This window comes from Musca domestica, unplaced genomic scaffold (assembly GCF_030504385.1).
Source record: "Musca domestica strain aabys unplaced genomic scaffold, Musca_domestica.polishedcontigs.V.1.1 17, whole genome shotgun sequence".
NCBI classification, from domain to species: domain Eukaryota; kingdom Metazoa; phylum Arthropoda; class Insecta; order Diptera; family Muscidae; genus Musca; species Musca domestica.
In genome coordinates, this window is record NW_026712230.1 from 10,536,413 (window position 1) to 10,551,841 (window position 15,429).

At 36.2% G+C, this 15,429-nt stretch overlaps 1 protein-coding gene across 5 annotated transcripts in view; it reads left to right on the forward strand.

The window, feature by feature from the left end:
- LOC101890581 (arfGAP with SH3 domain, ANK repeat and PH domain-containing protein) overlaps positions 1 to 15,429 on the forward strand; it is a 65,301-nt gene that overhangs the window by 40,546 nt on the left and 9,326 nt on the right. For 4 of the 5 annotated variants that reach the window (XM_059120507.1, XM_059120508.1, XM_011292151.3 and 1 more), the window contains exons 3-16: positions 2,210 to 2,282; positions 3,077 to 3,222; positions 3,292 to 3,546; positions 5,721 to 5,806; positions 6,885 to 7,324; positions 7,397 to 7,556; positions 7,626 to 7,901; positions 8,282 to 8,762; positions 8,829 to 8,948; positions 9,014 to 9,404; positions 9,890 to 10,402; positions 10,468 to 10,544; positions 10,757 to 10,804; positions 15,134 to 15,415. In XM_059120507.1, coding sequence (XP_058976490.1) covers positions 2,210 to 2,282; positions 3,077 to 3,222; positions 3,292 to 3,546; positions 5,721 to 5,806; positions 6,885 to 7,324; positions 7,397 to 7,556; positions 7,626 to 7,901; positions 8,282 to 8,762; positions 8,829 to 8,948; positions 9,014 to 9,404; positions 9,890 to 10,402; positions 10,468 to 10,544; positions 10,757 to 10,804; positions 15,134 to 15,415 — 3,348 coding nt within the window. The remainder of the gene's footprint in view (positions 1 to 2,209; positions 2,283 to 3,076; positions 3,223 to 3,291; positions 3,547 to 5,720; positions 5,807 to 6,884; positions 7,325 to 7,396; positions 7,557 to 7,625; positions 7,902 to 8,281; positions 8,763 to 8,828; positions 8,949 to 9,013; positions 9,405 to 9,889; positions 10,403 to 10,467; positions 10,545 to 10,756; positions 10,805 to 15,133; positions 15,416 to 15,429) is intronic. The other variant, XM_020035025.2, reaches the window with a different exon arrangement.

The window sequence follows — 15,429 nt, forward strand, 5'->3', positions numbered from 1 at the left end:
TTTTGTTTTAATTTTTTTATGTATCATCGATAAGACAACACTTGCCTCCAGATTTGGTAACTGGGGGGAAATTGTAATATATATTTTTAGTTTTTTTTTTATTTAAATTCAATAGGAAAGTAATAAAAAGCGGAGATTTTAAATTTGGAATTCTTAATATGGTTCGTCGGATTTCCTCTAGCATCGCTGATAGTCCATGACATTAACAAGATTGATATTTGTTACACCGATTCTGCCACCGCAGCAAATGCTTGAATTTCTAGTAATATGAAAATTTAAAATTTACAGTCGTGAAATAAAAAAAAATTGTCCAAGAAGATTTTTTCTAACCAATGGAAGTAAAAAGCTTCAAGATTGCACCATTTTTTATTTTTAAAATTTTATAGTTCCTTAATGGCAGAGAATCCTATTTATAGATGAGCTCAGGTCTAGTTGAGTCCAGGGAGTCTTCTTTGTAGACACTCTGAGGTCAGGGAGTCTTCTTTGTAGACCCTCTGAGGCCCGGAAGCCTTCTTCATAGACGAGCTGAGACGATGGAGTGCTTTTCTTTATAGATGAGTTGAGGTCAGATAGTCTTCTTTATAGACGAACTGAGGTCAGTCAGTCTTCATCACATGCGAGCTGAAGTCAGGGAGTCTTCTTTATATCTGAGCTGAAGTCGGGGAGTCTTTTTCATGGACGAGCTAACTTCAAGGAGATTTTTCATAGATGAGCTGAGGTCAGGGAGTGTTCTGATGGTAGGGAGTTTTCTTTGTAGACTGGCTTAGATACGAAAATCTTTATAGATGAACTGAGGTCAGGTTTATTGACTAGAGACACAGTTAGTCTTCATCATATCCGAACTGAGCTCAGTTAGCCTTCATCATATCCGAGCTGAAGTCCGGTAGTCTTATTTATATGTGAGCTGAAGTCGGGAATCTTTGCATGAACTACCTTCAAGGAGTCTTTTTCATAGATGAGCTGAGGTTTAGGGTGTGTTCTGATGGTAGGGAGTTTTCTTTGTAGACTGGCTTAGATACGGAAATCTTTATAGACGAACTGAGTTCAGGTTTATTGACTAGAGACACATGAATTCGGAGAGTCTTTTTTTATAGATAATTCAATGCTAGGGATTCCCCTTCTTTAAAGAAGACCTGGTCTTCTCTACAAATATGCTGAAATTGGGGGCCTTCTTGATAGACGATTTAAGGTCATAGAATCTTCTTTTTAGACAAGTTGATTTCAGGAAGTTATGTTGGCTTCTTTATTGACGTGTTGACGACAGTGACATCTATGAAAACTTTCTGTCATGGCATGTTTGCCACACTTTTTATGGGATTGTGCTTCGGTAAGTCTATATGGTTCATCCCAGGTCTATTTGGGGCATTAGCCTAGTCTTTAAGATTGTCGGCTCCCGGGTTTTTGTTGTTGTCGTTATCGTTGCAGCCAACAAAGCTGTAGCGTTGGGGTTAAAATCTGGTTTTAAGTTTGGAATTTCATCCATCCCATGGGAGAGATATTACTTTGAAGTTTTCCTCGCGAGCTTTACCTTCAACCGAAGAGACGGCCTATCGGAGCAAAGACCTACAGAAACTAAAACTTGAATTCAGAGAATTGCATGTCTTTGTCCAAAGTTTTTTGATCACTGCGGAGTCGTCCACATAAAGTCCCCAAAGGAGATCCTCTACTTTGAGTCTTACAACCATTTCGTCTCCCCATGATATGTCGTCTTAGCAGTCATTGTAGTCGTATTTCTAGAAATTTAAAAGATAAGGTGTTTAGGTAGAATGTCAATAAGTTGCAATTGCTTGTTTAGCTCTTCAAGCAATAACTGGTACATGTACATTTAAATCCGGAATCTCTCCTCAGACTTAGCACCTATGCGCGGCAACTTATTTAGATTCGCCTAAGAGCCATATATTTATCTCACAACACGCAATTTCTAGTTAGATTCGTCACTGCTCAAATATATTTTTTTATAGATGACAAAGCATAAAATACATAAAAATACACATCTTTAACCCTTATGACTAGAACTGCACAACTTTTCATACCAGGTGTTTCTTTTAAGGTACCAGATCTACTTTTGTGACTTCTAAATTAAAATGTCTTTAAATTAAATTAAAAAAAACTTTTAGAATATAGAAAACTTCTTACTAGAAGAATATTTGTTGACCCTTCTTAACATGACCAATACTAAACTTTCCATTATATTTCTCTTTCATTGCAGCGCTTGGAGTTTGACCGTGAAGGATTAACAAAACTGAAAAAAGCAGTCAAGGCCATACACAATTCAGGAAATAGTAAGTATTTTTAAAACAAAAATACAAAATCCACCTCCAGCGAAATTAACCACCCCTCCACCATCACCATACCTCCTATATATATTAAAGTGCAATGTATGTGTCTCTAAATTGAGTAGTAACAAGTGGGTAAAGCGTGTGTGCAAGCATATTGTTGCATGCCAAACATAGCCATGGTTGCAACGACAATCTATCCAACTCAACAACACATCAACACCACCACCGCCACCTGCAACAACTTGTTATGGTATAGTTAGATAACTCATACAAGTATGGATTTTTTTATTTATTTTCAAATACTCCTTGTAGCACAGATACACACTAACACATATACTAAAGCGAACAACGAGGCATCCACTCACTCACTCGACCCAACTACAAACAATTTCCAATGTAAAATGTGCACACATGTTACAGTGAAAAAATCAGAGAAGAACTTTTAAGATGAATTTTGAAAAGCAAGGATATTCTTAGGCCTCTAGGCGGCAATTCCTTCTTCCACCGACCCAATAGTCTGCTATCAACAAACTCGCAAATTGAGAACAAAAATGTCATTTATGTCGCACATCTTGTGACATTTTCCTTCTTCACGACACTGTCTCCTGTCCTCCTGTCATAAACTAATTTCCATAAAATACTTAACACAATCTATACCCCAACCCAACACTACCACCACCAACCACAACACCTTGTTCGACGATGTACGGCTTAATTGCTTTACCATTCCAAGAATACCCCACATGCCCTTTTAAGAGTTAATTAATTTACAACTTATCCTCATTCATTTATTACAGCTCATGTCGACAATGAAATGTTTCTGGTGAGGGCCCTTGAACGTCTCGGCGGCAAGGTAATCGATCAGGATGAACCTGATATAGGAGCGGCATTCCTTAAATTCTCAGTGGTGACAAAAGAGTTGAGTGCATTAATGAAGACATTGGTAAGTATGGCATCCGTTATTCTTACCCTCTTCTGAGCTAATTGTTTTTTCTTTCTTTTCTCCGCCCAGATGCAAAATATCAACAATATTGTCATGTTTCCGGTCGATTCAATGTTGAAAAGTGAGCTACGTGGTGTCAAGGGCGACATGAAGAGGCCCTTCGACAAGGCTGCCAAAGACTACGAAGCGAAATTCATTAAAATCGAAAAGGAGAAAAAGGCCCAGGCCAAAGAGGCGGGTATGGTGCGAACAGAAATCGATGCTGCTGTTGTGGCCGATGAAATGGAAAAAGAACGTCGACTATATCAGTTACAGACCTGTGAAGTATGTAAACAGTTCATGGAAATTTTCGCGTTATTCGTTTAATTTTCGTATTTACATGTAAACACAGTGGGATGGAATTTTCCGGCACAATAGCTTTTATCGAAAGCAGTTTAACAACAAACAGTTGTATGAAAATTATTCGGAGGATATTTTTTTCAATACGAAACAAAAAATTTAACGCATAGTTGAAATGCCACATTTTAGAAGTTTATGAACACATTATTTTTACCAGGGCATGTCCTACGAAACAAGTAACCATACAAATCGATTATTTAAGTACTTATTGAAAGACTTTAACCAGGGAGTCTGTTTCATAGTCGACCTGTGAGGTCAGGAAGTCTTTTATAGACGAGCAGAGGACAGTTAGACTTTTTATACACCAGCTGAGGCCAGGGAGTCCTCTTCAAAGAGAGCTGAGGTAAGGGAGACTTCCATACGAGCTGAGGCCAGGTTGTCTTCTTTATAGAAGATATGAGGTCAGGGAGACTTTTGCAGACGATCTTAGGTCAAGCAGTTTTTCTACATAGATGAGTTGAGGTCAGGTAGTATTCTACTACTATTCAGGTAGTATAGACGAGCTGGGAATTGTTCTATACAGACGAGCTGAGCCCAGGCAATCTTCTTTATAGACGAGCAGAGAGTCTTCTATAAGGACGAACTGACGTCAGGAGACTTTTGTTACGGACGACCTCAGTTTTAGGAGTCTTCTTTACGGACGAGCTGAGGTCAGGGAGACTTCTTTACAGACGAACAGGGTGCTGTGTCTTCCCTATAGATGAGCTTCTACAAAAGTGAGTCTTCTTCATAGACCTTCCGAAGTAAGCGATTCCAATGGTTAAAATAGGTTTTTGAGGAAGAACTACTGTTGCCAAAGAAATTCCATTGACTATATCTATCGAAATGTTCTTAGAACGTTTTTTCATAGAAAAGTTAATAAAAAATTAATGATTCCCAAAGAAGAGTTGTTGAAAAGTAACTTTTCTTAAAGTAAAGCTGATGAAAGGATATTTTTCTCAAAAAAGTGTAGGCGAAAGGCAACGTTTTCCATGGCAGAGTTGTTGGAGGGCAACTTCGCTCAGAGAAGAGTTGGCAGAAGGCCATCTTCATATATGTGATATATATTTATATGGGACAATCATTGGAAGTCAATTTTCCAATAGAAGACTTAATCAAATGAAACGCTTTCAACAGAAAAGTTGTTGGAAGAAAATTTTTTAGGGAGAAAAGCTTTTTCTGTAGAACAGTTGTTGAAGGACAGCTTTTCCTATAAAAAAAACTGCTGAGATAAAACTTTTTCATAGCAAATATTTTAAAAGACATCTTTCCTATAGAAAAATTATTTGAGGACATTTTTCCTATAGAAAAGTTGGTAGAGAACAGTTTTTCCTACAGAAAAGTAGTAGGAACACGTATTTTCATATAGAAAAGTTGTTGGAGAACCGGGTTTTTCATAGAATAATTGTTGGGAAACATATTTTGCTGTAAAAATCCTAGCCTAGCACAGGTTTTCCCATAAACAATTTTTTGGAACACAAGTTTTTTCGTAGAAAATTTGTTGAAACACATCTTTTCCTCTAAATAAACTTTTAGAAGGCAGATTTTCCCTCAGAAAAGTTGCTTGCAGGAATTGTTTTTGTAACTCTTTCAAATGTAGATTTGAGAATTTTGTCTTAAGAACATTTTTTGGAACGTAACTGTTAATAAAAGTCTTTGATGGACAACTTTTCTATAATAAAATTTTAAGGGATAACTTTTTTTTTTTAAATTTGTTGAGGAAACAACTCTATAATACATCTTTTCTTTTCTCAATGTTTAAAATAACCTTGGCCCACACCATTTTATAGACAAATTGTTGTACTTTTTTCTATATCGCTCCCAATTGTTATTCGCATTTTTTTGTTTCACATTAAATTTCCTCCCATTGTGTGTGTCTCTCCCCATCTGTCCATCCATCACCGCCATCAGTCGATTACATTATTATCCATTAATGTAATATAAGCTGGACAAATTTTTGCCCATCTCCTCTCTCATTTCCTGTATTGTGTGCAAAAACACACAGTACACATTGTTTACCTTCCTTTTTTTGTTTGTTTATTTATTTTTTGCATTTAAATTCGTTGTTGCTCTTATTGGGCTTTTTGTTTATTTTCTTCTTTTTCTTTTTTTCTTTCCAGTATTTATTGAAATATAAGGAAATCAAAACAAAAACTGGCATCGAACTGCTGCAGCATTTCATCGAATACTATCATGCTTTGAATAAGTAAGTATGTTGCCTGCTATACAATACGGTACGATACGATGCGAATCAATTCGATATGATGTATTGAATGTTGTTTATTGTTATGGATATCATTGGTTGTTTTTTTTTACATTCATCTCTGATTATGGAACGTTGCCACTCTTGGTTGGCATCTAAAAGATAAAATAAATGCGACAATAATTTAAGTCCATAGCAATCATCACACCAGCGCAATCTCAATTTCAATCTTCCTGTGTAACGTAGACAAATAAGTGACGATCTATTGCATAGGCAACATTCAAAGTATGTGTGTCTGCTACAGGTTTATCGCATAAAGTGTCCATATGTCTTACCTTATATATCAAGTGCATGATTTGAATAGTAAAATTTAAGCCGGCTGTTCTTCAATGACACCACCAATTATACCGGGTGATTGAAACTGAGGTGGGCGTATTGCGTCTGGTATTTTGGCTGTGGGAGGCAAGAAATAAATTGAGATGTTATTGAGCTTAAATACGTCTTTACTTAGGCTTGGAAGGGCATTTTTCTTATAGAAAAATTGTGAGAAGACTACATTTCTCATAGAGGAAGACTGCCTTTCTGATAGAAGAATAAGTTTTTTCTATATAAACTCAAACTTGATTAAATTAAAAATTTCGATGCAAAACTTAATATTGAAATTTTGATTTTGTTAATCAATAAGTCCCATGCAAAATTAATTTCGATCGAAAATTTTCGATATCGAATCAAATAATTTGTTTTTAGTATTCTGATAAAAAATATTTTGAAAGCCCGAATATAACGGTACCGCTCGATATTCGGTATTTTGATGATTTTTGCCACATTTCCCACAAATTTGTCCAAAAATATGGGGAAGCAATTTTTCCTATAGAAAAAATGTTTCATGGCAAATTTTTCCATAGAAACGCTAGCCGAAGACACCTTTTTCTGTAGAAAAGTAGGGTGAAAGCAACTTAGTTTAAATTAAATACGTTGGAAGTTTAATTTTCCATTCAACAATTTTGGATGGCAAACTCATATTGAAAACTTGCTAACAAATATTCCATTAACCACAACTCTTTTAACTTCATCCCCACAGCTATTTCAAAGATGGCCTCCAAACGATCGAACATTTCGGAACATATATCAGTGATTTAAGTGATAAATTGCATAAAATTAAACAGCGCCAGGATGAAGACCGTCGCAGCCTCTTAGAATTGCGAACACTGCTGCGGAGCACACCCGATTTTGAACGTGTGGAAAATGTACCCACCGACAAGGGTGGAGGTGGAACGGGTTATTCACTGCATCAGCTGCAGGGTGATAAACATCATGGTGTTACACGTTCCGGCCATCTATTGAAGAAAAGCGAAGGGAAAGTGCGAAGAGTTTGGCAAAAACGAAGATGTCGGGTGACCAGTGATGGATTTCTTGACATATGCCATGCCGATGAAACCAAACCGCCGACAAGAGTAAATTTGCTGACATGTCAAATCAAACCGGTACCGGATGATAAACGAGGCTTTGATTTAATCAGTTGTAAGTATTATCCCACCAAATATGTGCTTTGATGGAGTGATATGTTAATTAATTATGTTCCTTTCTGTGCAGACAATCGTCCATATCATTTTCAGGCTGAAGATGAATCCGATCAAAAAGCTTGGATGGCTGTTTTGGTGAATTGTAAAGAAAAAGCTTTAGCTAAAGCATTCCAGCATGCAAATCCCCAAATGAGTCCAAGTTTGGTGGAACTACAAAAGACTGTTATCAGGTCTGTCCCAAGTGCTGCAAAAGTATTTTAATTTTTATTAAAGTTTTTGGGGTTTGGTTTAATTTTCAGATACGTCCAATTATTGCCAGGCAATGATCAATGCTGTGACTGTGGCTCACGCAATGATGTCACCTGGATAAGTCTGAATTTTGGTATTCTTGTTTGTATTCAATGCTCCGGTGTCCATCGGGATCTTGGCGTCCACCATTCACGGATACAAAGTCTGACACTGGATAATCTAACAACAGCCAATCTATTGATAGCTCGTGCCATGGGTAATCATGCTTTAAATGAAATAATGGAAGCCACACTGGGCAAGGGCAAACTAACACCGGATAGTACAATGTAAGAATGCTAATTTAGAAAGTTTAAGCCATTTTTTTATAGAGAAACTTATATAAGTTAACATTACACAAAAAGCTGCAAAGAAACCTTCATAGCCTAGTATGTTATAGCATATTGGCTGTTCAGGCTAATCTTCTATAAAATAGTACTTAGATGGAAGTTACATTGTCCATTAACAACATGCGTAGTGTAAAGAATGTTAAATTAGAATAATTAATAACACAATTTTTCACTAAGTTGTAAGCAACGGAAAAAGACGTTAAATAGTAACTTTAATTACATACAAGTTGTCGAGAAGCTTTTTTTGATGGAGAAAAGTATTTGGGAAATAACCACCTTTTCCAATAGAAAATTTCATTTCCAACTTCTTTTGTCCGCAGGGAACAACGATACGATTTTATACGTGCCAAATATGTGGCAAAACGATATGTGATGCGTACATGTGCCGATGAGAATGATTTACGCTGTGATCTTGAACAGGCCGTGGTTAATGCCGATATGAGTCAACTGCTGCAAGTGTGGGCAGAGGGTGCAGATCTCACATGTTGCTTACCCTCGTGGGATGATGGTGTTACGGCACTGCATCTGGCTGTCCTTCGGGAAACTGGATGTACGCTGCATATTGTTGATTTCCTTATACAGAATATGCCACCAAAAGGTTTAAATAAAGTCACAAATCCACCCAGTATATTGAATGTGACGGGTAAAAATACGGCGTTGCATTTGTGTGCGGCACACGATAAGCGTGAGTGTATAAAGCTTCTGCTGCGCTCCGGAGCCGATTATGAGATACGTAATTCCCAGAATAAAACCGCTTTGGACATAGCCAAAGAAATGGGCCATAATGTGTGTAAGGAATTGGTAAGTAAAAAATGTGTTTTCAATTAAATTGACATTATTAATGAAGTACTGAAAATTTCATTTCAGATTGAGTGTGCCATGCGACGTGAGAAAAGTGCTTTCGATCACATCAATACAGATTGGAATCTGCCAAACGAAGATGGCTCAACAGATTTTTCGGATGATGATACGGTTATCGATGAGCGTGTAAGTTTTTTTTTTTAATTTCTTTGAACGTTTTCATAATTGTCGTTTCTTCAATTTATCTCCAGAAGCGTTCACGTCCTCCCAGTTTTGCCGGCGGTGATTCACCGGTATTACGTTCACGTTCCTCAACTTGTGATTCAATACAAAGTAGTTCTAGTCCTATTGCAAATTGTCCCAGTCGACAATTCACCCTGCCCATGTATCAACAATCGGCAGGCACATCGCCCAAACAGCAAATGTCTTTGGGCCAATATTTGGGCAGTGCTGGTAACATTAATGCTGCAGTAGCTGCTGGAGTTGTTGGTAGTGGTAGCGGCGTCGGGGTTGGTGGTGGTGGTAGTAGTAGTGCCGTTGGCGGCGGTGGTTCAAGTCCCAGTTCAGCCTCAAGCCAAAGTGGCCGTCTGGCAAGAAGTAACAATGAGTTCGGTGGAGGAGCTAGAAAATCAACATCCACAGGTGAGAATGACTAACTTCAACTGAAGGAGATCTTAAAGGGAAGCAGTTATGTAAGGTGTTGAAAAGTAATTTTATGAAGGAAACCATTAGTGTCACGTATATTACATATTCTCCTATATACATACCCCTGAGGATTTTCAATTTAAAGAACAGCACTTCCGTCCGTAGTTTCGGGATAACCTTTTCAAAAAAATCTTTAGAAAGCCTTCAGTGTTTATTATTGTCAAAGAATTCTTTGCCAATTTTTCCTACTAAATAAAAATCGTGGACTTTAAAAACAAATTTCAAAAACCTGCTGATTTCATTTTCAAGAATATTTTTTCATTATTATTTATTTAAGAATTTTCAAGATTTCTTAGCCAGAAATTGTAGTCGATTTCTAGGTCCTCCTTGCCTATTTATTTATTTTTTTAAGAGACTAATAATATATTTACTATTTTTTAACTTCTTATTTTGATTAACAATTCTTCTCATTCCCTTTACAGCCAATATGAACTCGTTAAAGAAACGAGCTCCGGCACCGCCACCCGGTACAACATCATCAAATTTTTATGGTACATTACCACATCCGCCTAGGCATTCACAAAATTTCGATACAAATGACATACGAACGCACAATCATAAAAATCAATCAATGGATCCAGCTTCATATGGTACCCTGCCGCTACTGCGTTCCGTCGACAGCAGTCCACGTATTATGGGTGGCGGCGGCCACAATAGTTCAGCATCACATGGTGGTAGCTTTTATGAGCGTATTGATAAGTTGGTTGTCTCCCAGGATCCAAATGGTGGTCCCACAACGGCAGGGCATCACATTATGCCGGCCATGACAACATTTGGTCACAAACGTTCGCCCAGTGGAGAATCATTAAATCGGAATTTACACTTGGCCGGAGCCAAGCTTGTACTGCCGCCAGCTGGAGAAATACCCACATTAAAGCATGTAGATAAATCGGCATTGTCAAGACCAAAAATACCACCGCCAGGTCCACCTGCAGGTAAATATATTTTATTCCGTACTCTCCTTGGAACCTTAGATTATTAATTTTGAATACTTTCTTAGAACGTGAAATATCTAACGGCCAATCAAATGAAAGTATCAGCTCAATCGATGAAGGACCCATTGCGCCACCCCGAAAGGTAAGTCCACTTCTAGGAATAACAAAGCTTTATCTTGCTATTACTCGTCTGCATATTGTTGCCGTCATTACCAGGATTTTATAAAGCTAAAAATTACCTGCTTCTTCTTGTTGAAAAATTTAGAAAATTCTTGTGTTTTATTATTGTGGTTCTTATTGTTTCGTTTTTTATACTTTTTACAAAACCTATTTTTTCAAAATACTATTTTTCAGCGCAAACATAATAAGTTATTGAAATTGTCTCAACCCAGTGAAGAAACGGTAAAATTAGAACTCTTGTGTTTTTGTGCTCGTTTCGTTATGTTGGATCGTAATATTTTATATTAGATCTTGTTGTTGTGTTTTTATATTTTCTTATTCTATGGAGTCCCCATTACTAATTGGTTGAAACTTCAAATGCCCTAACATTTCGCTATTTGTTTTTGTAACCACTGCTGTTGAAATTGTTGTTTCGTATTCTATCTGAAAGTCAATTGATCTTTATAATTTGTGTATGTGCTTTATTTTCTTTAGAAATTGTCATGATATTTCATTTGGAATGGAATTATGTTATTAATAGTTTTTATTACTAAAAAAATAACAATGATATTAAAATTTAGAGTTTGCAAGAGAAACGATTAAAACAACTATATCATTCCCCAAAGCTTACATTACATCAAATGTTATCTCATGACAATGAACATCTTATTGCTTGTAATTTGTTTAAGTTAGTTTCAGACCTATGTTTTTTTTAAGTACATAAGTAATGAGTCAAGTTCACCTTTTCTTATATTACCGTTGATAAATTTACTGCCAGTCTAAATTTGGTCATAGGTGTTAAAAATTCTATAGAGTTCATCCGTGGGCCAAAAAAAAATAAGCTGTGGAAAGTTTGGTCTCAGTCGGACAATAAATGCTACCTTTACTTTGAATCCACAAACATAGGCAGAAAGACGGTCGGAAATGCATAGAACAATTCAAAGTGTGATCCTATGGATTTCTCTTTTCCGTAGAGTACAAAAATGGGCAGAATGCCAAAATGTACCAAAACCAACTTCAACTTCTGCTCAGTGTAGAACAGTATTTCTTTAATATTAGAATCTCAATCCTATGCTGTGGCTTTAAGTATATATTTACAGGGTGATATAAAAAACCGCAGCAAAGTCAAACGCAATAATTTTTACATTTTTTAAATTGTATTGAATGAAAGCAAAAAATGTCGGAAATAGCATCAATTTTAGAATAAGTTTATACTTGTTCGTATTGGTCACCTTTGCAAGAATTATGGCCTTCGAACGGCTAATGAAACCGTCACAAGCTGCCCGAATGTTACTCTGCGTAATTTTGACCCATTCCCGGCGAAGCGCTTGCTTGAGGTTATTGACACTTTGGTACTTTTTAGTGCCAACCTTGCATTCCTAAATGCTCCGGACACAAAGTCCTACGGATTGGTATCCGGAGATTTTGGTGGCCATTGTGCGCTGGAAATGAAGCGAGGAACCTCATTTTGTGCCCATTCTTAAGTGGCGCGTGCTGAAGGCGAAGTTGCTGAGTCCTATTGGAATGACCAGGTTCTGCGTCCAAATTTTTGCGTGCCCAAGGCTTTTATACAAACTCCAGAATATTTTCGCGATAATATTCGGCATTTATTCTGATGCCACGGTCGATTAATATGAGCGGAGAGCGACCATCGGCTGTTATGGCGGCCCAAACCATCACCATGGCCGGCGCTTGAGTTCTGGTGGCCAACCGAAGATTCACATTTTCAGCTGACCTCTTTGGCAAGTAAACACGATCATTTTGTTTGTTTACAAACTGCTGGACAACGAGCGTTTTCTCAATGGAATTACAATGGCTTTACCCCGAGCTCATTTTTCAATATTTGTCGAATGGAATATTGGGACATGTTCAGCTCATGAGCCTTTTTCGACCACTGCGACGTTTCGATCAAGTCGCTTCTTTACTTTTCAAACCATTTCTGCTGATGTTGCTGTTTTCTTCCGTCCACTTCCTTGACTTCAGGCTACGCTGCCAGTATCACGGTAACGAGCGATGGTACGAAACACAAAAGATTTATTCACATTTAAATGCTGGAGTGCTCTAACAATAGCCACTTGTGGTTTTCCAGCCCAATATATAAAAATATCACACTGTAGCATTGAATTCCATCACGAATAACTTTTTTTTCTGTACAATTCTCACCAAAATGTTTTTGTACGCTTGTGAACAATATAATGAGCTGTCACTGGAATAATTTTAACAGCTGTCGGACGAGTGGCTTAGAAATTACAACAGTCTGAAGTTTGTTGCAGTTTTTTTTATCTCACCCTGTATATGTAATTTTTAGATGTATCACATTTTAGTTTCTCATACGTATATGGCGTTTTAATGCATTATTTCTTCAATATCGGATTTCAAATCTGGAACAATCTTATAATATGCATTGACCAATAATACTTTTTGAACCGAGAGGTTTGTACATACTATAAGTCTTCTTTCCGTAAAATATCTCTTTAAGTTTCTAACTTTCTAGAAAGAATTCTTGTTAACCTAATCTAAATAAATGTTATAAATAAAATGCTTATGTAGATCTGTTGCACCAGGAAATAGCCACCAGGTTCTAAGGCGTTGACTAAAATATAAATTGTTGTTTTGTTCTACAAATATTATTACTTTTGTTGTTCTTACAATGTCAGGTAACAATTATTCTTGTTGTTTCCAAATTTTGATTTGCTGCACTTCATTAGAATAAATCTGTCAAAGTCTTAAGGCAATCACATGCAAACATCTCCTAGCGAGCATTTTATGAAAGTACAAATCCTAACTAAAACACTAATTGGTTTTTCTTTCAGATCAAGCTTAAATTTTATGACATCATCAAAATTTAAATTAATATTGAATTTTCGAACAAAACGGGGCTGTATATCCTTAGCTAAAATGCAAAAAAGCATAACTAACAAAAACATAATTGCGTAGGAGAAGCAAAAAAAAACTTTTTTAAATGTAAACTTTAAACATGTCCAATGAAGGTTCTTCCAAGTTAATAAAATTGCCTTTTTTGATCGCAGACGTGTAAAATTCTGTCAAGACAAGTAATTTAATGACATTCACAATATTCTTTCAAAAACTCAATTTTCAATTTCTTGTTAGTTCCGTCTTTTTGCATTTCACGATAACGATATCTAAACCAAATTCGAATTCGAATTTAGATTTGACATCTCCCCAAAATGTTGTAGATAAGGAGTTGACGAAAATATGTAGAGATTATCATGCATTTAATGCTTCTATATTTACTAAACAATTTACAGCCACATATCTCAAAATGTTAAATTTGTTTTAATTTTGAGTTTGAAAAAATATTGGCTTAAATATGGTACAAAACTCCAAACATTCCATTGTTGTAAAATGAATCTAGCTTGTTGTCTCAGGTTTATCTTTGAACAATCATTTGATTAAAATATCAAGAAGGATGTAAAACTTCAAATAAAAGAACAAACAGTGTTTGATATTCCTGTTGAAAAAAACATGCCAAAATACATAAGCAAAGGCTATAAATTAATATATCAAAAAACCTCCTTAGATTCAAATACATTTTAATCGATTATTTGAAATAATGTCATACTGTACTGCACAAATCATGGTAGAATGAAAATGGTAGTCATGCAATTATATGTTTACAATTTTTTCAAAGTTATTTAATTGACAACATCTCATTGTCAAAATTTACGTTTATAAATCCATTGTATATACACAAATCAGAGATGGGAGCCTGCTTTCCATACAGTAAAATTTGACAAGCAAAATGATTACAAATTAACATGGACGGACGGACGTCTTGCTCATCTAAATTTGCAAATCATTTTTATTCGAAGTGGAAAGAAAATCTGGTTAGAAATAAGAACGAAAGGTTTCTGTACAAGGCGACAAAATACTTTTTTTATTGGCCATGAATAGCGCAGAGATTTATATAGGCAATAATATTTAATGATATTTATCGCAAACTATCAACAGTTTATCGTTCAATTTATGGAGCTATTAAACGGACACGCAGACACATACAAATACTCTGTATCATTATTTCCCCCTTTACGTCCACAACAATGTCACAAGCAAATTCATTCAATAAAACAAAAGTGGGAACAGAATGAAACAAAAAATAAATAAATAAACAAAATTTATACACATCAAAACCCGACATTACAAAATTATATTGTTCCGATTGTTGTTATTTACAAGTTTAATCTCTACCCTCATTGAAGTTGCTGCGCTTCATGGAGAATTGTGTGTTTTGTTACAACCAAACAAATAAACACAATTGAATTATTAATCATTATTTGCCCATCATCAATCAACTACTTAATTTTCTAATCGTTAATGTATGCGTTCTTTTTTTGTGGCTGTCTGCTTGTATGCCTTTTCTATTTTGTTTCTTCCTCCCCTTTTTTACAATAACTTATCGGGAAATTTAACTCAAAAAATTAACTCTTTTTCCCATGAATCGCCGTTGTTGTCGTCGTCTTGGTCGTCGTAGAATGTCCAATTGAATTTACAAGCTATTTAAAATTATATTTCGTTTGTTTTGCTTCTCTTCTGCTTCTATTCTACTTCTAGCTTATGAATCAATCAACCAATTACACCGAATATGAGTCATGGAACACTGATATGGATTCCTCAGGCGGCGGCCTAGACCATTCAGCCGAATCAAATTTATCATCGAGTGATAACGATCGTATTAATTCGTCGCCCGATAATCTCCTTAAGGGTCCATGCAGTAGTAGTGGTGTTGGTGGAGGCGGTTGCGGTGGCCTTAGTATTTGTGGCGGTAGTTCAAGTGGTTCCGGAGTTAGTGGCAGTGTACTGACAGCAACAACTGGAGGAAATAAATATAACTATGTAAGTATTTCAAA